At 44.9% G+C, this 22034-nt stretch overlaps 2 protein-coding genes across 6 annotated transcripts in view; one reads left to right on the forward strand and one right to left on the reverse strand.

Annotated features, from left to right (window-relative positions):
- Positions 1 to 15285, forward strand: part of SYNC (syncoilin, intermediate filament protein) — a 16599-nt gene extending 1314 nt beyond the window's left edge. The window contains exons 2-4 of one of the 2 annotated variants that reach the window (XR_012381310.1): positions 4339 to 5488; positions 6146 to 6252; positions 9211 to 9285. Coding sequence is in view for 1 of the 2 variants with exons in the window: in XM_025856379.2 (XP_025712164.1) it covers positions 4339 to 5488; positions 13191 to 13315; positions 15146 to 15218 (1348 nt within the window). In the remaining variant the exon portion in view is untranslated. Of the gene's footprint in view, positions 1 to 4338; positions 5489 to 6145; positions 6253 to 9210; positions 9286 to 13190; positions 13316 to 15145 lie in introns of those variants that run through there. The other variant, XM_025856379.2, reaches the window with a different exon arrangement.
- Positions 1488 to 22034, reverse strand: part of RBBP4 (RB binding protein 4, chromatin remodeling factor) — a 37086-nt gene continuing 16539 nt past the window's right edge. For 2 of the 4 annotated variants that reach the window (XM_073902991.1, XM_073902993.1), the window contains exons 9-12: positions 21643 to 21719; positions 21472 to 21529; positions 21274 to 21384; positions 1488 to 1619 (exon numbers count right to left, since the gene is read on the reverse strand). In XM_073902991.1, coding sequence (XP_073759092.1) covers positions 1509 to 1619; positions 21274 to 21384; positions 21472 to 21529; positions 21643 to 21719 — 357 coding nt within the window. In that variant the 3' untranslated portion in view covers positions 1488 to 1508. Of the gene's footprint in view, positions 1620 to 14824; positions 18156 to 21273; positions 21385 to 21471; positions 21530 to 21642; positions 21720 to 22034 lie in introns of those variants that run through there. The other 2 variants (XM_073902992.1, XM_025856381.2) reach the window with 2 other exon arrangements.

Below are 22034 nucleotides of genomic sequence, written 5' to 3' on the forward strand. Positions count from 1 at the left end.
GGGGGGGGGGGGGGGGGGGGGGGGGGGGGGGGGGTGGGGGGGGGTAACCGCGGCAACCACAGTGTGTGGGGTAACAGCGCTGCCTGGGGGTCAGGGGGCCAGGGTTCTACGTCCAGCTGGGCCACTTGACCTTGCAAGTATCCTCCTTGGATCCCAGTCAGCTTCTGCCTGAATTCCCTCTACAGAGCCCCACCCTGAGGTCCCCAGGGAATGAGAGCTCTACTTGTCCTTAGGAAATGGACTCTCAGGGGACACACGGACACACTCACTGCTGTAATACAGAGTGCCAAGTGCAATGATGAGCTGCACACAGAGGGCCTTGAGAACGCAATAATGGGTTTGTCTGCGAAATACTTTGGGGGAGAGATGCAGTTTGAGCAGGGCTTGAAGGATGAGCAGACATTTACAAGTAGGTAAATAAGTCTATTTTGAATGCTAAGCTGCGTTAGACCTGCTGTAGCTGTTGCACCTGTTTTGGAACTCATGGCTGTTCTGGGAACAGAGGGGTCAGCGGGAGCTCCATCCAGCTTTGGAGCCAGAGACCATCTTCTGCAAGCTCCACCACTTACTTACGAGTCGTGGAACTTTGAGTGAGTTCTTTACTCAGTGCTTTGGTCTCCTCACGTACAAAACGGGGGTAAAAGATGAGCATCATATACCGGACTATTCATGTGAAAGCCTTGGAATCCTGCCTTGAACACAGTTACGTCATTCCAGGGGAGAGGACTCAGCAAGAGCGTGTGAGGGCCGTCTGCTGGGAAAGCAGGGGCTCTACTGAGGATCGAAGGGGGTCTGGCTGGCTGAGCAGGTGCATCCTTCCTGTCGCTAGGAGCTCTACCTTTCCAGGTAGCGCAGGACTGTTCTCTAATCGGGTGGCCTACAAGGAGCTGTATGTTCTCAGCTGGAGCCTTTAGACATAGTGGGCTAGGAGTAGGAGGTGTGAAAGTGTTACCGCATGTTCTGGCTTGTCAAGCCCTGGGTGGGCGGCAGGGAGTAGTGTGAGCTGAGGCTGAAAAGGTCTGTTGGGGCCACATCATTAAGGGCTTTGGATCTCGGCTAGGCAGTGGGCTGTCTGTGCGTGAAGTGGTGCAACACGGCTATGTCCTGGCAAGGGCTGGGGCACTGTCGAGAACGGACGGGCGTGAGAAGGAAGAAAGCCCGTCGGAAGGCTCTCACGCAAGTGCAGGTGTGTGGTGATGACTTGGAGTAGGGCCCCGGCAAGGGAGTGAGGAGGGGCCAGAGACTGGAGACTTTCTGAGATCGGTTGGTTCTCAGCGAGTTGGCTACGTGGGTGAGGGAAAGAGCTGCTTAAGGATTATTTGCCTCCTCAACCTGCTGTATGGGGCTGTGCTTTTCCGAGCCGGAGAACACAGGTGTAGCCAGCCCAGGGAGGAGGATAGTTTGAGATGCCAAGTGATGCCAGGTGAAGAGATCTAGACAACACCCTCTCTGGTAGAGGGATGGGGACAAACTAGGTGACTGTTGAGGCTGTCTTCAAGCTTTAGGTTTCAGTGCGGGTGCTGGGTGGTGTGAGGCCAGGGACGTCTGGGGTCTGGTGAAGCCACACTTATGGTTTCCCGAGGGCTACCGTGAGACACAGAATGGGAAGCCAGGGATTCCTGAGGTGTTAGAGAGGAGGACAGAATACACAATGATTTAGAAGGAAAATAATCTGGGGGCACCTGGGTGGCTCAGTCAGTTAAGCGTCTGACTCTTGATTTCAGCTCAGGTCATGATCTCATGGTTGTGGGATCCAGCCCCGCGTCAGGCTCCGTGCTCAGCATGGAGTCCGCTTGAGATTCTCTCTCTCCCTCTGCCTCTGTTCCTCCCCCTGCTTGTGCATGCTCTGTCTCTCTCTCTCAAAATAAATAAATCAAATCTTAGAATAAAAATAATCTGTAGTGGGAACTTGGAGCTAAGATATAGAGCTTAAAACCTGGACACAAGTAGGCCTTTTCTTTCTTTTTTTTAAATGTCTTTTTTTTTAAGATAGATGTATATATATGTGTATATATATATACACATATATATACTTTTTTTTTATTTGAGAGAGAGTGAGAGCGAGCATGAGCGGGGTGAGGGGCAGAGGGAGAAGCAGACTCCCTGCTGAGCAGGGAGCCCGATGCGGGCCTGAATCTGGGACTCCAGGATCATGATCTGAGCCAAAGGCAGACACTTAACAGACTGAGCCACCCAGGCACCCCACAAGTAAGCTCTTTCAAGACATAAATTCTTTGATACAGGGGCTTTTCATTTATACTTTATATCTAAAGTAGTTTTCTTGAAAACTATACTCAAATTTAGACTGTCTTATAACTGGTGCCCAAGGAGTATCTGAGTTCCCTTGAGCAAACTACTTAATCTCTCTCTCTCTTTTTTTTTTATTTGACGGAGAGAGAGACAGTGAGAGAGGGAACACAAGCAGGGGGAGCAGGAGAGGGAGAAAGAAGCAGGCTACCCGCGGAGCAGGGAGCCCAATGTGGGGCTCGAGCCCAGGACCCTGGGACCATGACCTGAGCCGAAGGCAGACGCCCAACGACTGAGCTACCCAGGCGCCCCACATATAAGATCTTTATAAGTGTAATTTATTGTTGTTATTTCCATGGTACTTTATATTTTCAAAGAATTGCTCAGAGATCCAAGGCAGATAAGATGCATTGGAAACAGGAAGGACCAAAGCCATCTGAAGGCCAAAGAAGCAGGAGGATATTCCTTAACAGGAACTGGTTGAGCTAGCAGGCAACTGGCAGCTGGGTTAAGGAGCTTCTCTGTCAGAATCACAGAATCTGAATTCAAGAGCCTTTGATAGGCCAGACGATGGGCCAATCCTAACAAGACGAATGAAGTTTTGTTTTGTTCTGTTCTGTTCTGTTTTGGAGAGGGAGGGGGGATGGGAAGGGGCAAAGGGAGAGAGAGAATCTCAGGCAGGCGCCACGCCCAGAGAAGAGCCCAACACGGGGCTCAATCCTACAGCCCTTTGTCAAATGCCTAACCAATTGAGCCACCCAGATGCCCCAACAAGATGAAAAGTTTTACAGGAACAAGAGATGTGATTTAAAAGCACTTGGTGTGAAAAAGTCTTAAGGCTTTTAGTCAAACTCAGTATTTGTCAACGATATGATAGAGCTGCTCTATATTGGCAATATTAGCCTTTATCAATAGGAGTATAGTGTCCAGAGATTCACTGCTCAGAACACATCTGGGTACTATTTCCAATACCCATCCCCAGGGGACAGTGACAATTTGGAGCCTAGTCAAAAAGAAGTGATCCAAATGAGGAGGGCACTGGACACTTTGGCATACATGGAATAATTGAAAGATGTTACTGTTCTTTAGGTGTCTAAAGAACTTACATGAGAAAGTAGTTAGGTTTGTCTGATTCTAGAAAGAGGAATGAAGTCTAGGTAAAAATTGCAGACAAGGAGCGCCTGGGTGGCGCAGTCGGATAAGTGTCTGACTCTTGGTTTTGGCTCAGGTTGTGATCTTAGGGTTGTGAGATCGAGCCCCGAGTTGGGCTCTGTGTTCCGTGTGGAGTCTACTTAAGTTTCTGTCTCCTTCTCCCTCTGTTCCTCCCCCCATCCTCACTCTCTCATTCTCTCCCTAAAATAAATAAATCTTTTAAAAAAAATATTCCATCCATTTACTTGACAGAGTGAGCAAGCCAAGCAGGGGCAGCAGCAGGCAGAGGGAGAGGGAGAAGCAGGCTCCCTACTGAGCAGGGAGCCCAATTCGGGGCTCAATCCCAGGATCCTGGGATCCTGACCTGAGCCAAAGGTAGATGCTTAACCAACTGAACCAGCCACGTGCCCCTAAAATAAATAAATCTTTTAAAAAACATTGCCGATGGGCATCTGGGTGGCTCAGTCGGTTGGGCATCTGTCTTTGGCTCGGCTCATGGTCCCAGGGTCCTGGGATCAAGCCCCACCTGCTCGTCGGGAAGCCTGCTTCTCCCTCTCCCTCTGCTCCCCCTGCTTGTGCTCACTCTCTCTCTCTGTCAAATAAATTAATAAAATCTTTAAAAAATAAAATTAAAATTAAAAAATTGCAGAGAAGGTTTTACTTCAGAAGACACTAGAATTTTCTTATGACAGCGGAACAAATTGGGGCGGCTCAGGTGTGAGTTTCCCGGCCTTGAAGGTATGTATTTATGTATGTAAGCAGAGACGAGACACTGATATGATGGGGATGCTGTCAGGGGACCTGAGCGGTGCGTGGATGGGGGAGGGAGCAGACAAGTGCCCTCTGAGATGTGAGACCCGGATATAACCCTAAAGGCTCCCACTGCCAACCATCCTGGAATTGTGGCTGTCCTCTCACTTTAAGTCATTTCTCTTGCAGGGAAACAAGAGCAGAAGGCAGTTCTCCTCTTGAAGAAGAGAACTCTGAATCCCCCCATGAGGCGGGGACTTTGGACCCAGAAGTGACTCTGTCTTTGAAGGGGACCTTGAACTTAGACGACATTCTCTCCCTGGGGGACACAAGTGACCTCGATGAGATAGATGAGACACTCTGTGTGGAAGAGACAGAGAAGCCCGAGGAGACCCTGCACATCGAAGAGACCAGGCAGCCAGGGGAGGTCCTGGACACGGACGAGCCTGCGAAGCCAGACATCCTCTATGTGGAAGAGCCCGCGAAGCCAGAAAAGACCGCAAGCCCAGAGCAGACCGGTCATGGGGGAGAGACGGGCACGAGCGAGGAGAAAGCGCGCCCTGAGGAGGGCCTCAGCGCTGGGCCTAGTCCCAGCACAGAGAGCCTGAGCATAGAGGATCTGGAACTGCTGGAGGAGCGTTTCCAGCAGTGTGTCCAAGCTGTGGCCCAGCTGGAAGGGGAGAGGGACCAGCTCATCCACGAGCTGGTGTTGCTCCGGGAACCAGCCCTGCAGGAGGTGCAGCGGGTCCATCAGGATATCCTGGCTGCCTACAAGCTGCACGCCCAAGCGGAGCTGGAGAGGGACGGGCTAAGGGAGGAGATCCGGCTGGTCAAGCAGAGGCTGTTCAAGGTGACCAAGGAGTGTGTGGCCTACCAGTACCAGCTGGAGTGCCGCCGGCAGGACGTGGCCCAGTTTGCCGAGCTCCGGGACGTGCTGACCACCCGGGCGGCCCAGCTCTCTGAGGAACTGGCCCAGCTCCGGGAGGCCAACCAGAAGCAGAAGGAGCAGCTACGGCAACAGCTGGAAGCGCCTCCAAGCCAGAGCGACGGGCACTTTCTCCAGGAGAGCCGGAGGCTCTCTGCCCAGTTTGAGAACCTCATGGCGGAGAGCCGCCAGGGCCTGGAGGAGGAGTATGAGCCTCAGCTGCTGCGCCTTCTAGAGAGGAAAGAAGCTGCGGCCAAAGCTCTACAGAAAACCCAGGCCGAGATCCAAGAGATGAGGGAGGCTCTGAGACCCCTGCAAGCAGAGGCCCGGCAGCTCCAGCTGCAGCACAGGAACCTGGAGGACCAGATCAGGCTTGTGAGGCAAAAGCGGGATGAGGAGGTGCAGCAGTACCGGGTAGGCCCCCTGGGCGTCCGCACAGTGCCACCCGTCAGCCCGGGGGTTGGGGGGAAGACGTGGCCGGAGCGGGAAGTCTTCCGGGCACTTTGAAGGATCCTCTCCTGTGCAGGAAGGATGGCTTACTCTTTGGGGCGTCCACTCACTTCTTTACTCCACTCTTCATTCCACTCAGTCAGGCCTGTGCTAGGGGCTGAGAACCGTCTGCACCCCTAGTGCATGCAGCACCCCGACACTGTTGTCACTCGGTCCTCTCGTTAATCCTCCGAATCAAGTATTATCGCTTTCATAGACGAGGGCGCAGGCTCAGTGAGCTGGGGATTTTCTTTTTTTTTTTTTAAGATTTTATTTATTTAAATTTTTTTTTTTAAAGATTTTTATTTATTTGACAGAGACACAGCGAGAGAGAGGGAACACAAGCAGGGGGAGTGGGAGAGGGAGAAGCAGGCTTCCGGCAGAGCAGGGAGCCTGATGTGGGGCTCGATCCCAGGACCCTGGGATCATGACCTGAGCCGAAGGCAGACGCTTAACAACTGAGCCACCCAGGCGCCTCTGAGCTGGGGATTTTTGCCCCCTGGTCTGACCAACCCTGAATATTTCAGTGCACTTTCCACGGTACAATTTTCCAATTCTTTTTTTTTTCCTTTTTTAAAACAGCTTTATTGAAGTGTAATTGATATACAAAAAAATGTACATATTTAATGTGTACAATCTGATGAGTTTGGACACATACATACACACAAGAAACCGTCATCACAATCAAGGTAATAGACGTACCCATCACTTTTAAATGTTTCCTTGTGTCCTTTTTGTATATGTGGTAAAAATGTTTAACATAAGCTCTACCCTCTTAACAAGTTTCACATTTCTTTCCCTTTAAATTTTTTTGTTATGTTAATCACCATACATTACATCATTAGTTCTTGATGTAGTGTTCCGTGATTCATTGTTTGTGCATAACACCCGGTGCTCCACGCAGAATGTGCCCTCTTTAATACCCATCACCAGGCTAACCCATCCCCCCACCCTCTCCCCTCTAGAACCCTCAGTTTGTTTCTCAGAGTCCATTGTCTCTCATGGTCCGTCTCCCCCTCCGACTTACTCCCCTTCATTCTTCCCCTCCTGCTATCTTCTTCTTCTTTTTTCTTAACATATGTTGCATTGTTTGTTTCAGAGGTACAGATCTGTGATTCAACAGTCTTGCACATTTCACAGCGCTCACCATAGCACATACCCTCCCCAATGTCCATCACCCAGCCACCCCCTCCCTCCCACCCCCCCACCACTCCAGCAACCCTCAGTTCAATTTTCCAATTCTGCATGAATCGTGCTTGGGTACAGAGAGCAAGAGGGGCGAGGCTAAGTGGGGTGTTCCTTCTCTCCCTCCCCATGCACTCACCCTCAAGTCCCACCTGTCCCATCTCTGCCTGAAGCTTCCCAGTTTTAAAATTGGGATGAGGGACACCTGGCTAGCTCTGTTCAGTAGGGCACACAACTCTTGATCTCAAGGTTATGAGTTCGAGCCCTACACTGGGTGTAGAGATTACTTAAAAACACACACACACAACTGGGACGAAATCTATAAAGCTCTAGTCCTCATTTTGTTTTTAGTGCATTGTCACCATTTCGCTTATATTCGAGTTACTTCTGATTAAGTGTGAGCCAGTTTTTTTTTTTTTTTTTAAGATTTTATTTATTTACTTGTCAGAGAGACAGAGAACACAAGCAGAGGGAGCGGCAGGGAGGGGGAGAAGCAGACTCCCTGCTCAGCAGGGAGCTCGACGCGGGACTCGATCCCAGGACTCTGGGATCATGACCTGAGCTGAAGGCAGACGCTTAACCGACTGAGCCACCCAGGTGCCCCCTAATCTCTTTATAGATAGAGTGGGATATAAATACTAAGTGAAAACACAATTTTGTCTGTCTGTCCCACAGACTGTGAGCTTTCAGAGGGAGTATGGTTTACTTACTTCTGCCACTCCGGCTCAGGGGACATATCAGTTTAATGCTGACGTAAGCACCGTGGACCACTGTGAGAGCCTTTCAGAGCAGTATTTTCATCTTTTGAAACACACATCCTTTGGATAAACTTAAAAAGCTTACGCCCTTCCAGATATTGATACATCCTTCAAGGAACAGGTCCTCTGTTGAAAATGGCTGCATTCACTTCACTCAAGATTTTGTCAAGCTTTCTATAGTTTGTATCATGAAAGCAATGGGGTTTTTGGTCCTAATAGTGAATGCATTGTGCACTACCCTCAATCCCCTCCCCCACTGCTTTCTTATTGGTTCACAATGTAGTCAAAGAGCCTTTTTTTCTTTTTAAATAAATACTATCCTTAATAGCTTGTACTCAAACAGAGAATAATTGTAACCCAGGGGAGAAAGCAGCATGTGATTTAAGAGAGGTGCATCTAAAAGTGCTATAGGATAATGAAATTATTTTAGTCATCGGTTAAAGCACAGAACACTTCATGGAAGAATGGGTATTATTTGAGCTGGGTATTGAAATTTAGGCAAGACCTAGACCAGTGTTGTCCAAAAGAAATATGCAAGCCACATACGGAATTTTAAACTTCCTAATAGTCACGTTAAAAAAGTAAAAAGAAATAGGTGAAGGTAATTTTAATATATTTAACACAACATATGCAAAATATGTGAAAGGTGAAAAACTGAAAGGTGGGGTGCCAGGGTGGCTCAGGTCATGATCCTGGGGTCCTGGGATGGAGCACCCCTCCCCAGCATCAGGCTCCTTGCTCAGTGGGGAGTCTGCTTCTCCCTCTGCCCCTCCCCCAATCATGCTAGCTCGCGCTCTCTCGCTCTGTCTCAAATAAAAGAAAATAAAAAGAAAAACTGAAAGGTGATTTGAACTGAAGAGCTAGGTTGGGGCAGATCATATTGGACTCTGAAATCCAGACTAGGGAATGTGGATTTCATTCAGTAGTCAGCTGCATCAGTAAAGGGAGTAACATGACTGCCTCTCTACTTTTAGAAAAAGTACTGGTGGCAGTGTGCAAAATGGGCTGGAAACGTAGAAGCGAGGGGACTAATTAGGAGGCTATGATAGGTAAGGGGAAGAAATGGTAGCGGAAGACAAGAAAGGGGAGGGCTTCGAGAACAAATGCAGGATAAACGTGGCCCCTGAATGAAGGGGGCGGAGGTGAGAAGTCACAGAGGGTGTTGAGACCTCAGGCAAGGCTCACTGGGACAGTGGTTCCATCAACAGGGAATCCTCTGGGGGAGCTTTTTTGTTTTTTAAAGATTCAATTTATTTGAGAGAGAGCATGAGCAGGGGGAAGAGCAGAGGGAGAGGGACAAACAGACTCTTGTGTTGAGCGCGGAGCCTGACATGGGGCTCAATCTCACGACCTGAGCCAAAATCAAGAATCAGGCACCCAACCCAACCAACTGAGCCATCCAGGCACCCCCTCTGGGGGAGTTTTCTGACACAAAATGAGGGTTGTAGAATGTTTCCTCCCTTGGGGTGTCTGGGCGGCTCAGTTGGTTAAGCGTCTGCCTTCGGCTCAGGTCATGATCCCGGGGTCCTGGGATCGAGTCCCACATCGGGCTCCCTGCTCGGCAGGAGGCCTCCTTCTCCCTCTCCCACTCCCCCTGCTTGTGTTCCCTCTCTCGCTGTGTCTCTCTCTGTCAAATAAATAAAATCTTGGAAAAAAAAAATGTCCCCCCCTGTAATTTTCATCACTGTACTGGATTTGTTTCAGATCTGATGGTTGCTGCAGCTTTCCAAAGATCATTCTATGAAAAACACGCTTGATGAAATGTCTCCTATTGCTATATCATAAAGTGGGAATCAAGGTCTAAGTGAGCAAATTCTTCTTTCTGAAATGGCTTCCCAGACTGTTTGCCAAAGGTCACTTAACGGCATCTGACTACTTTTCAAGGGTACACTTCACTCTTGCAGTTGTAAACTTTGCCTCTTTCATCACCATCACCTGTTCATTCAACAAATACTTTCTTAGTGCCTACTTACCATGTGCCAGGCAATGAGTTAGGTGCTGGCAGAGGAGATGAGAAATGGCTGGGGGGGGGGGTAGTTCCTGCCCCCAAATGGTTTATAGTCCAGGAAGGATACCAGATAAAATGAATATATTTCATAAAATCTAAGACACTTGTTTTTAAAATGCACCCTGACCTGAGATGTTAAAATGTGAAAGCCTTAGAATCAATGAAATAATTAATATTCTTCAATGTAATAAACACTGTAATAGTTGTAGGAATAAGGCACTGTACCAGTGAAGTAGATTTGTGAATCCCAAGTGCCTTGGGAAGCACAGGGGAAATTTCATGAGGATTAACAATAGCTAGCATATATTTTTAGTTCTTTACATGTATTAATCCATTTAATCCTTGCCTGTCTGTGAGAGAGGTACAAATTAGTCACTGTGAAAAATGAGGAGAGAGATGAGACAAAAAGTTAAGTCATTTCTTCAGGGTTATATGGCTAGGAAGTGATGGAAGGAGGATTCTGACCCTGGGCAATCTAGCTCAAGTTCACATTCAGCTTCACAAGGTGTTTGAGCTGAGCCTTGAAGAATAAATCCATTGGGTAGACAAGGGAAAGGCATTCCAGGCAGAGGGAACAGCTTACACAAAAGCATAGAAACACAAAAAGACATTGTTAAGGGAAGTGAGCTCAGTGTGGCCGAATCATGAAGAATGTAAGCAGGAGACAGATGTGGCTGGAGAGGTAGACTGGGACTGGACTGTAAAGGGTTTGATGTATTCAGTCTGGTTTTCAAAAAAAGGTTTCCTCCAAAGCCACAGACCCATTTCCCCCAAACAGAATCTTGTATGGAATGGTAAAAGTGAGGAGCTACTTTCTAACTGTGGCAAGGGCACTTCAATATGGCCTCCTCCTGGGGTTTCAAGCACAAGTCTGAGGACCACTGAAGAGCCGATAGATAAGGCGGCGGCGAAGCAGTTGCACAGCATGAGCTCTAAGCCAGCGGCAAATCCTGGCTCTACCACTTTTTTTTTTAAGTTTTTTTTTTTAACTAATCTCTACACCCAACATGGGGCTCAAACTCATGACCCTGAGATCAAGAGCCGCTTGAGCGGCTCTTCTGATTGAGCCAGCCAGGCGCCCCTGACTCTACCACTTCTAACTGGGAAACTGGACAAATTACTTAATCTGTGGCTCCACAGTCCCTCACATGTAAACTGGGATTAGTAATAATTCACATCATAGGGCTCGTGCAAGGAATGAGGTAATATTTGTGAAACATTTGCAATGGTGCCTGGCACATAGGTAAGTGCTCTTAAAATTGGCAGTGTGCAGGATGAATTGAAAGAGCCTGGAAAGACCACTTTGAGAGAGAATGTAAGATACGTGAAGTAAAATATTTGTGTAGGATTTGGTGACTGGTGCAGTAGGTGGTACAAGGGATTTGCTGAGAACATTGTCAAAGTTTTTAGCTGAAAACGGTAGGTCGCTTATGCTTAACTATGGAATGCGTACTATCTACGTATTTCACGCATTATGTGTAGGGTGCTGCTGGACAGGAACCTACAATCTGATTGGGAGTTAGACATGAATAAAAAAGATAGTGATATAACATAGCAGATGCTGTTTAGGTGACAGACCCTAGTTCCAGTACCTGATAGCCACATGTGGCCTGTAGTAGTTTCCATACAACACGGTGCAGGCTAGAGCAAAGTGTTCATATGAAAGAATAATGGAGGTTCTAGTTAGAGGTAGGGGTCAAACTAGAGGGGTCTGAATGCCAGACTAAAAAGATGGAAAGCTTTTGAAGACTCAGATGATAAAGCAGTTTTTGGAAAGTTACTCTGGTTGGTACTACACAGTGTTAAGACTGGAGGTTGTCTTTTTTTTTTTTTTTTTTAAAGATTTATTTATTTGACAGAGAGAGACACAGCAAGAGAGGGAACACAAGCAGGGGGAGTGGGAGAGGGAGAAGCAGGCTTCCTGTTGAGCACGGAGCCTGATGTGGGGCTTGATCCCAGGACCCTAGGATCATGACCTGAGCCGAAGGCAGACGCTTAACGACTGAGCCACCCAGGCGCCCCAAGACTGGAGGTTGTCTTTAATGCCAGTCGCTCTAGCAGTATTTACTTCATTCTGTGACATTGTTCCTGTCAGTTTATCACTGATGGTACAGACTGCCTTCCCAAGCAGATACTTTTATGCCTCACCAAAATACAGGTTTGCTGGCTTGGGAAACTGGGGCAGAGGTATGCAGATGCTTCCCTTCAGAAGACAGGCTTGGATGGTAATAAGGCTGCTTCTCTGTGTGGTGCCAAAGTATGGCTAAGGCACTAAAAAAGGGCCTTTTGATAAGGTTGATGGAAGCTGAGATTCAGCCAGAGTATCAAACACTGCAGACTGATGTGCTACAGGTATACCAAGGATGACTCATAGAACCAATTATTTAGACCCGTCTAATAACAGCATGTACCCAAACTGGCTTCCTGTCTTATTCTTCAAAATCTGAGGTGAAATCATTACCCCTTTAAAATAGGCCTTCCAACTTCAACTTCCCTTCCCATCTCCCTCACGCTTCCTAAGGATCCACGCCAGCTAGCAACTATGCCAGAGACTGATTTGCTGACATCTTCCTTACCTCACTCCTCAGGCATTAATCCTGGGCAGAGACAGTTTACAGAACGTATCCTGTCTGGTTTTGGCAGAATGGGAAACTGACAGTTATCTTACGGCTCCTGAAGGCCTCCAGGGCATTGCTTCTTCATCTTCCAATTTAGCACTTTGGAATGAATTCACTTTTAGTGTAATGAGTACAGGATATAGGAAATTAACAATTGTGATAGCCAACATCCTAATAAAGCACCTATGTGCATAGGATGTTACAGTTAAGTACCAGGTAGAGCTATCCTGGACTTCAAGGAGGTTCAAATATAAAACTTGTATTTACTGTTTTTCCTGTAAACAAGTGGACTTCTAGTACTTGAACTCTCCTGGAATTACAGTTAATAATTGCTTACAAAGAATTGATTTTTTTTTTTAAGCTCCACACCCAACACGGAGCTCGAACTTAGAACCCTGTGATCAAGAGTCGCATGTTCCACAGACTTGGTCAGCCAGGTACCCCAAGACTTGGTTTCCTTTAAGTTGCAGGATGATATATAAAAACGGATTATCCTAACAAAAACAAACTTGCACCGAGCCAGAGGTCCATGAAACTCTCAGTGCACCAACTAGAGGACCAAAATCCTCCCCCACACTGAAAACTGCAAAACAGGGGTGCCTGGGTGGCTCAGTCGTTAAGCCTCTGCCTTTGGCTCAGATCATGATCCCAGGGTCCTGAGATTGAGCCCCGCATCAGGCTCCCTGCTCCACGGGAAGCCTGCTTCACCCTCTCCCACTCCCCCTGCTCGTGTTCCCTCTCTCGCTGTCTCTGTGGCAAATAAATAAAATCTTTAAAAAACAAAACTGCAAAACAAACAAAAATCCCTCTGAGCACCCACCCACCCTTTGCAGGATCCTATTAAACTGTCATCTGCAGGTACAGACAGGACTCCTTCAGGTCACCATTGGCAAAAGTAGGATCGCTTTGTCCAAACACCTCTTTGAACCTGTTTCTCAACCTCAATACTGGTGTGAAGGTTAAACCATGTGGAAGAAAGTGCTTTATCAACTGTAACGGACAATGTTCGTTTTTTACTGTTCTGTTCATTAGAGATGTTCTTGGCCTTCTCACTGCAGGAGCAGCTGGAAGAAATGGAAGAACGACAGAGGCAGTTAAGGAGCGGGGTACAACTCCAGCAACAGAAGAATAAAGAGATGGAGCAGCTAAGGATCAGCCTTACTGAAGAGCTCTCCACTTATAAGTCAGTTTCTGCTGCTACTCAGATCTTTACCAACACTGGCTGAGGGGTGGTGGTGAGGGCAGATGTTGCTCAGGGGAAATTTCACTTAACAGGGAAAAGCAAAAAAGTGACTTGGGAAATGATTTCCAAATTGTGCTCATCCATGACAGATGGAAAATGGATCTCTTTTTTTAAAGGGCTATGCTACCCAAGAGCCTGGGACAGGCTAACGCTCCCACTTCTCAGGCAGGTGGAACCGAGACACAGTCTCAAGGTGATCCTTGAGGGTGTAAGAGTGGTGTTTGCATTATTGCTGCTCCTAACTTAACAATACTAATGCCTTAAGAAAACTTAAGAGTGTGTCAAATGACAAGTCTGTTAGGAGTAACACATACCTCCACATTGCCTGGTTTCAGCATTCAGGGGTCACTTGGAATGTTTGTTTCTAGCAGGACTCAAAGTATGCTCTAATTATCGCCAGGAATTCTCTAACAGGATGACATATCCGGGCTCTGTGCATTCTTACTTTCCTTGGCCTATCCTACCCCATCTGCTATTCATAAATAGCTTCCTTAGAATAGCAGAGAAGACAGTTATGCTACCTAATTCAGACTGTGACAAAGGAGGCCAAAAGGCTAAATTAATCTCGAGTCATAAAAAAGGCTCAAGTGGATGTTGTTATATTATAGCCTGTGGGACAGGATTATTGCTTAAAATATGAAACAAGCAACACACCTATTCATTCCTTTCTTTATATACTAATGTTCTTATATTCTGTATAAAGTCCTAGATTCTCTCGGATAAAGAAACTAAGGATTAAAAAAGGTCTGGGTCAAGTTGTATACTAGACAGATGCCCATAAATATTATTTTTAATTTCCTGGTTAATCTTGTGTCTTGGATACAAACTCACAAATAACAATTATAACTGATACTTTTCCTAACTTACTAGCATTTTCTTTTACCCTGTTTTATCCAGGCATGACTGATTATGCTTATAGTTTGGGAGATTAGGAACCTTGTAAATAAGGAAAATGATATGTTAAACACCTTTGTGTGGATCAGATTTAAAAGTACAATAGGGAGGGGCGCCTGGGTGGCTCAGTTGGTTAAGCGACTGCCTTCGGCTCAGGTCATGATCCTGGAGTCCCGGGATCGAGTCCCGCATCGGGCTCCCTGCTCAGCGGGGAGTCTGCTTCTCCCTCTGACCCTCCCCCCTCTCATGCTCTCTCTCTATCTCATTCTCTCTCTCAAATAAATAAAATCTTTAAAAAAATTAAAAAAAAAAAAGTACAATAGGGAAAGGGCAACAACTCATCTTAAGAAAACGAAACTACAGAATCCCAGTTACTCTAATACCCATGTATGGTTAACGTGGGCAGAGAAAATCTCTAGCTAGCCCCTCCCATCACCACCACATAGGTTACCATTCATTCTGTTTTGTAAATAGGAGGCACCCAAATAGGCATTTGGTGAGGAGAAATGCATCACTAATCATATGTAAATTATACTCTAGCAATCTCTCCCCAACTTAAATTTTTTTTTTTAAGATTTTATTTATTTATTTGAGAGAGAGAGAATGAGAGACAGAGACCATGAGAGGGAAGAGGGTCAGAGGGAGCAGCAGACTCCCTGCTGAGCAGGGAGCCCGATGTGGGACTCGATCCTGGGACTCCAGGATCATGACCTGAGCCGAAGGCAGTCGCCTAACCAACTGAGCCACCCAGGCGCCCTCTCCCCAACTTAGCCAGCACTAACTAAACTTCAGAAGTTTGCTGTGATGAACTTTACACTGTATTACTTCAAGCTGCACCAAGTATGAACTTAATTCTTTTTTTTCTCAACCTTGCAGGGGCTGTTTAGAAACGTATGGCCGAATCTGTAACCCAGAAACAACAAAAAACTTTTTAGTAAAGGATCACTAAGTACCCTTTGGACATACTTTTTTTTCCAGAGAAGGGAGTGCCAAGGACTTGGCAAGCAGTTCACCCTGGGAAAGTTACAAATACTGGCTGACCTGTTTTAAATGAGCCTTCTGTCCTCTGACAGCAACTCCCACGTGCACAGAGTAAATAACGGATATATGGACACTTTAGTGTTGTGAAGAATGTATCTTGCCTTGTGTTGACCCAAAACTAAATTTTTTGGAGCACAGGTAGGGTCAAAAAGGCAGCCGATTTTCATGATATGGGTTTACAATTTGAATTCTTTTGTGCCATGAGTGTTAGACTTTTAAAATGAATCCTTTTACAAAGTTTAAGTCTGTGTGGACTCATACAGTTTACTCCTGTGTCAAAATAATTTTCACTACACTCAGAACTACTAACTTGGAAAAAGAAACCAATCTAGATTTGAACCTAAAGGTTTAAGGATATTCAGATTTTCCCAAAGACTGTCCCTCATGAAAATGATTTTGGGTCAGAGTGATGTACTCCGTTAAATTGAGTGACTGGCAAAGAACCAGGCATTTTATCTGGTTATGGCACTTGGTGATAAAGACTTGCAAGAGCCTATTATTTCTAACCTCTAAATACAGGCTCCAGTGAAAAACATACTGGGGAGAGTCAACCTCTCTACGGGCAAAGGTTCAAACACCTTTTCCAAATTTAAAGTCTGCCTTAAATGCTCTCTGCCACATTGCCTTTGACAGTCTTGAAAGTCTACATAGTTCTCTAGGGAAAGACTTCAAAAAGATGTTATGTTATCAAAGACTAATCCGTGTTACCTCTGGCTCAGTGTTTAATGTCTTGCACTTTCCCTGGGAAGGAGTAAAGCTCTCTTCTATAGCTCTGGATCTATTATATTTAATTCTGCTCTTGATAGTCGAAGACCATACACAGTAACTGTCCTCTGAACAACTCTTCAAGAAGCCAGACTGGTGTTTGATAAATGTTGTATACCAAATAAAACCCATCATGGGGTTACGTAGAAAAGCAATTTATTCCATTATAAGCACTTACACAGTTAGTCATGGAGAGTAACAGGCCTGCTGGTGAAACAGGTCACCCAAAATAGAGATGGTACCAAACTAGTGGTCAAAGACTGACTCCTAAAAAAAAAAAAAAAAAAAAAGCAACTCTTATCCAGGATTAATTTAATTTTAAAAACAAATACAAGCTATCAATTCACTCTTCTCAACTCAACTGGACAGTCTACCTGTGGTATAACTGTCAGGTAAAAACATACATCTTTACAACTTGGTGGTCCCAAGTTTTTTAAAAAACCATTTCACAGAAAGGAAAGAAATATGAAAACAGCTCAAGAAATACACTAACAAGCAAAAATATATGGGGGAAAGAGGAACACATAGTTTTGACTTAACTGAAGAAACTGAGAGGAGACTGGTCTACATAGCAAAATGTGCATCCTGGAAAGTCAGGTGGGAAAATTTTAGAACAGGAATTTATGACTTGAATCTCCCCCATTTCCTGAATAAAAACGACATCTTGTGGTATTTATACTTCATGGCTCAGACACCTACCTCACTTGGCTCTACTCCTTCCTTACTTTAGCCTTTACTTAAAGGAGTCTGAAAAACTTGGGGATATAGCCTAAGAAGAAAAATAACCACACATAATATTCCCCTTTCTGTGGCTACTTGAGACCTGTGTTACTAGAAAATTCCTAAAGAAAATTTAAATATTAAGTCTGTGGCTTTACTGAATCAAGTCCCCTAGTTAATATTTAGAAAACACCCTCTGTTTGGGCTAATAACATTGTTGATGGTACCTATCAGAGGGATAGCCAAACAAAGTCTGTGTCTCAAAACCAGTGTTAAATCAATCTCAGCGTTGAGAGGAAAAAAAAGGGGAGTCTAAAATCACAAGAAGTGCAGACATATCTAGGACCCTTGTCCTTCTGGATCCACGCTTCCTTCAGGATCTTCATCATTATAAATGTTCTCTGCCTGCCCAAAAACAAGAAACAGAGAAAAAGGTATTCAGTAAACATGAAGGATACTTCTTGAAGTTAAAGTTTCAAAAAACAGACTAGGCCAGGGAGACAGACTGTGAGCCACAGTCTCTGTAGCAACTATTCAACTCTGCAGTTGCTGCATGCAAGCAGCCAGGGACCATCTGAAAATGAATGGGTATGAATGGCTGTGTCCCAACAAAAACAGGCAGCTGGCCCACAGGCCAACTAGATCAGGACATTCCCACAACACCGAAGTACGGTTACTATTTGTCTTGATACTCAACCTTCAGGAGTCCTTCTACTAGACATTATTCACAAGAGTCAAAAAGTAAAAACAACACAAATGTCCATTAAATGACCAATGAATAAATAAAAATGTTATCTGGCAATAAAAAAAAGCTACTCACATATTGCGTTTTTAATTTATATTAAATGTCAAGAACAGACAAATCCATAAAGTAGACTGGGGGTTGCCTAATGCTGGGAGGACTGGAGGAAAATGGGGAGTGATGCTTAATGGGTAGGGGGTTTTTCTGAGGGGTAAATTACTGTGAGGATGGTTGTATAATTCTGTGATTATAGTAAAAAAATAAATAAATTAGAAAGTCTTCATTAAGAGCCCACCCTCAAACCATGGGTTTCAAAACTCAATTTATAAATATTTTTAAAAGAAAACTGCTTTAGCATAAAATCAGCTCTACTTCTATTACTTGATGAAAAACTTGCATCCAAAGGCATAATTTTTTTTTAAGATTTTATTATTTATTCGACAGAGAGAGACACAGCAAGAGTGGGAACACAAGCAGGGGCAGGGGGAGAGGGAGAAGCAGGCTCCCCGCAGAGCAGGGAGCCCGATGCGGGGCTCAATCCCAGGGTCCTGGGATCATGACCTGAGCCGAAGGCAGACGCCCAGTGATGGAGGCACCCAGGAGCCCGAAAGGCATAATCTTAAATACAGAAAACACTTACATTTGGGCAAAGTTTACTGTTCTTACTTAGCATCTACTATGCACAAATCACTAGGCTACGTGCTGCAAAGGATGGGATAATCTTCTCTTTAAAGAGCCTGTAATCTGACTGCAGGAATAGGAAAATATACAATTGTGTAATGTTTCTGATGACAAATATATAGTGTCTTTTTCACCCAACTGGGTGTCGAACAATTTAATTCAATCCTGACACTAAGTGCACCTGAAAGTAGCGTCAGACTCCGTAGGTTTAAGGGCCTAGTCCCACAAGACTATGATCCTCACTTCAGAGGCCAGTGTCAAGCCCTGAGTGCCTAGACTACCCATGCACTTCTGTCCAACTTGGCTATCAACTCAGGAGTTTCCACAAGCCATCCCCCATCCCCCACCAACCCCGCCACCTTAGATTTGATAATTTGCTGGAATGACTCCTGGAGTCATGAACATGCTGCCTTGCTTACTATCAGCAGTTTACTATACAGCTTACAACTCAGGAAAAGCCAAATGGCAGTGAAGCACTGGGCAAGGTGAGAAGGGAATGCAAAGCTTCTAGGTCTTCTCTGGACAGCATCAATATATTCAACAACTCGGAAGCTCATCGAATCAAGAGGGTACATAGAGCCTTTTCAACAGTTTTACAGAGCTCAATCCCCTCTGCCTGTGGGTGGGAGGGACTGAAAAGTTCTCCAATCACCTATTTGGTCTTTTGGGAGACCAGCCCCATCCTGAGGCTTGCCAGGGGCCCTAAGTTACCTCCTGAGCCTAAACTCAGGTGTGGCCAAAAGGGGCTCCTTATAAACAGCAACAGAGACTTCTACCACTCGGACAACCCCAAGGGTTTAGGAACTTGGACAAAGACAAAATATTTACTTGTTTTACAGTTCTTTTTTTTCTTTTACCACAATTCTAAAAAAACTGAGTAAAGGAACAACCTGGCCCGAAGGTGATACAGTTCAATCTCCTACAACATTCCCATGGCAACTACTAAACTATCTTTAACTGACAGGCTATCCAAGGCAGCACATTTCACCTTCCTGTCAGAACTCTCAACTTTTTATATTATACGTGGGTGTATTACAAGGAAAAGGTAAGGTAGATCTTCTGTTTACACATGTAATACATAATTTTTACAAATTATAATACTGAAATGTATAAAGAAGAAATCCAAAAACTGCCTAAATATACCACCCACATTATGGCAAACAAGTGTCTAAACAGTTACATGTAATTAAATTCAAGACTAGCTACAATAATTTTATTTTACTTTTTTAAAAGTATTTATTTATTCATTTGAGAGGAAGAGGGAGAGAGGGAAGAGTGTGCAAGTAAGGATGAGCAGGGGTGAAGGGGGGCGGAGGGAGAAGCAGACTCTCCGGTGAGCAGGGAGGCCGTTGTGGGCTTGATCCCAGGACCCTGGGATCATGACCTGAGCAGAAGGCAGCGAGCGCTTAACCAACTGAGCCACCCAGGCACTCGAGCTACAATAATTTTAGTACGAGGGATTATAATATATTGTTCTACAATCCGCTTTTTCCCTACTTCATGGCATAAATACCTTATAAAAACTAAGCATATTTCTTTTTGATACATGATATTCCAAAGTATGGATATACCATATAATTTGTTAATCTCATAGACCACGAAACCTCTCATCTCTTTTTCATTTTATTTAACTAAGATTAACAGCGCTATTCTTAAGATTTTATTTATTTGAGAGAATGAGAGAGAGAGCACGAGAGGGGGAGAGTCAGAGGGAGAAGCAGACTCCCTGCTGAGCAGGGAGCCCGATGTGGGACTCGATCCTGGGACTCCAGGGTCATGACCTGAGCCGAAGGCAGTCGCTCAACCAACTGAGCCACCCAGGTGCCCTAACAGTGCTATTCTTTAAGAAAGTTCTGTTTTAAAGATTTTCTATTTGAGAGAGAGCGAGCAAGTGCACGCACAAGCAGGGGGAGCAGCAGAGGGAGAGGGAGAAGCAGGCTCCCTGCTGAACCAAAGGCAGACGCTCAACCAACTGAGCCACCCAGGCACCCCAAGAAAGTTCTGGTTATTAAAATATTTTTCCTCGTGTTGAGCCAAAACCTTTCCCCTGGAGCTTATTCCTGCCTCTAGATCTATCCTAAAACAACAAAATCTTTTTTCTAAATCTTTTCATTAATCAGGCTACCATCATTCAAAAGTTATGCAATTAAAAAAAAATTTGTGGTAAAATACATATAAAATCGCCCTCTTAACCATTTTTAAGTATACAGAGTTCAGTGGCATTAAGTCCATTCACCTTGTGTGCACCTGTCACCACCATCCATCTCCAAAAGGCAAGTGTTTCTTATATTGCTATACATTAGACATTACAGTTATCTTTATTATAAATTCCAAGCACTCTGGAAGTTCGAAAAAGGGTGATCACTTCCCAACTGGGATATTAAGAACAGGGCTGTTTTTGGAGCCTAGTAATATTTCATGGAGAAATGGCAGTAGCTGATGCTGTGCCACTGTGGTAGAAACTGTGCTAGGCATGTTCAGAGCTCCAAGCCACTTCAAAGGAATGACCATTCCCAAAGACTCAACTGCTAGCAAAGCAGGGAAAGCAGGAGGCCAGCAAAGAGGCTACTGCAACAGCCCAGCAAGTAGTAATGAGAAGCTGACCAAAAAACCAGGGTGTGGAGTAGAAACAGGAAAGCCGGGTACGTAGTGTGCTCTCTATAAGATTAGTACAGGTATGAGAACAGTGCAGATAGACAACGTAAAATCTGGTAAGTAAACCAGACCTAGAGGTGAACAGATAATGAAGAACTCTTGAGTTTTCAAGTTGGTTGAGCTGGGGGGGGGGGCGGTGTGATGACACTGGAGCCATATAGGAAACAGGAAAATCAGGAGAAAACGGGAATAAGGAGAAGGGAGAAAGAAGTCTGAGATACCAGGGGGATAAGCAGATAAAGGTAACGAGCACGCACCTGAAAATGATAATGTGCAGCAAGTGCTAAAGTCATACTTGGGAGTAAACTAACCAGAGATACCAGTTGTATTCATAAAGTCTGTAAGTATGAAGTGATACTACATCTTATTACCTAATGTCCGAATAAATGACAACACTTACCATTTGCCACACTTGCATGATATTGTCTTCTGATACAGAACAAATCACCCAAGGTTCATTGGGATTCCAGGAGAAGTCAGATATCTTGGCAGTGTGACCACCATGAATAAACTGGAAGAGGGAGGAAAACAAAGATATGAAAAGCAGAGGGCAATAAACAACGGACTATATTAACACTACTCAGTGTGCAGAACATACCAACAATTCTGGTGGCCCATCTTCTGCATCTTCTGGGGATTGTTCCTCTCCAATTTTACTAGCACAAAAAGATTTTAAAAAAAGTTAAAACAGATTTATCCCAAGTAACTAATTTGGAAAACTATAAATAAAGAAAATAACTCCACAAAGAGTAACCAATACAAGACTTACCTTAAATCCCAGACATTCAGTCTGCGATCAGTACCACTGGAAGCCAAAATAGTCTCATTGTGAGGCGACCACTGAACCTACAGTAAGAATGAAGTAAACAGAAAAGCTGTTACTTAGAAAATTAAGGGTAAAATACCTAAATTATATTTAACAGTTAAAAAATTTCATAAATAAAAAAGAAATCAAAGTATTTTAGACATTATAATTAAAATTGACAGCTGGAGGGGGTGTCTGGATGGCTCAGTTGGTTGGATCATGCAACTCTTGATCTCAGGGTTCTAAGTTTCAGCCCCAGTTTGGGTGTAGGGATTACTTAAAAAATAAACAAACAGAAAAAAACAAAAAAACCCAAACCTTCCCCCCATGAAAAAAAACCCCCCAAACCCCAAAAA

Source organism: Callorhinus ursinus, unplaced genomic scaffold (assembly GCF_003265705.2).
Source record: "Callorhinus ursinus isolate GAN/ISIS: 27379988/994484 unplaced genomic scaffold, GSC_fseal_2.0 scaffold18, whole genome shotgun sequence".
NCBI lineage: Eukaryota > Metazoa > Chordata > Mammalia > Carnivora > Otariidae > Callorhinus > Callorhinus ursinus.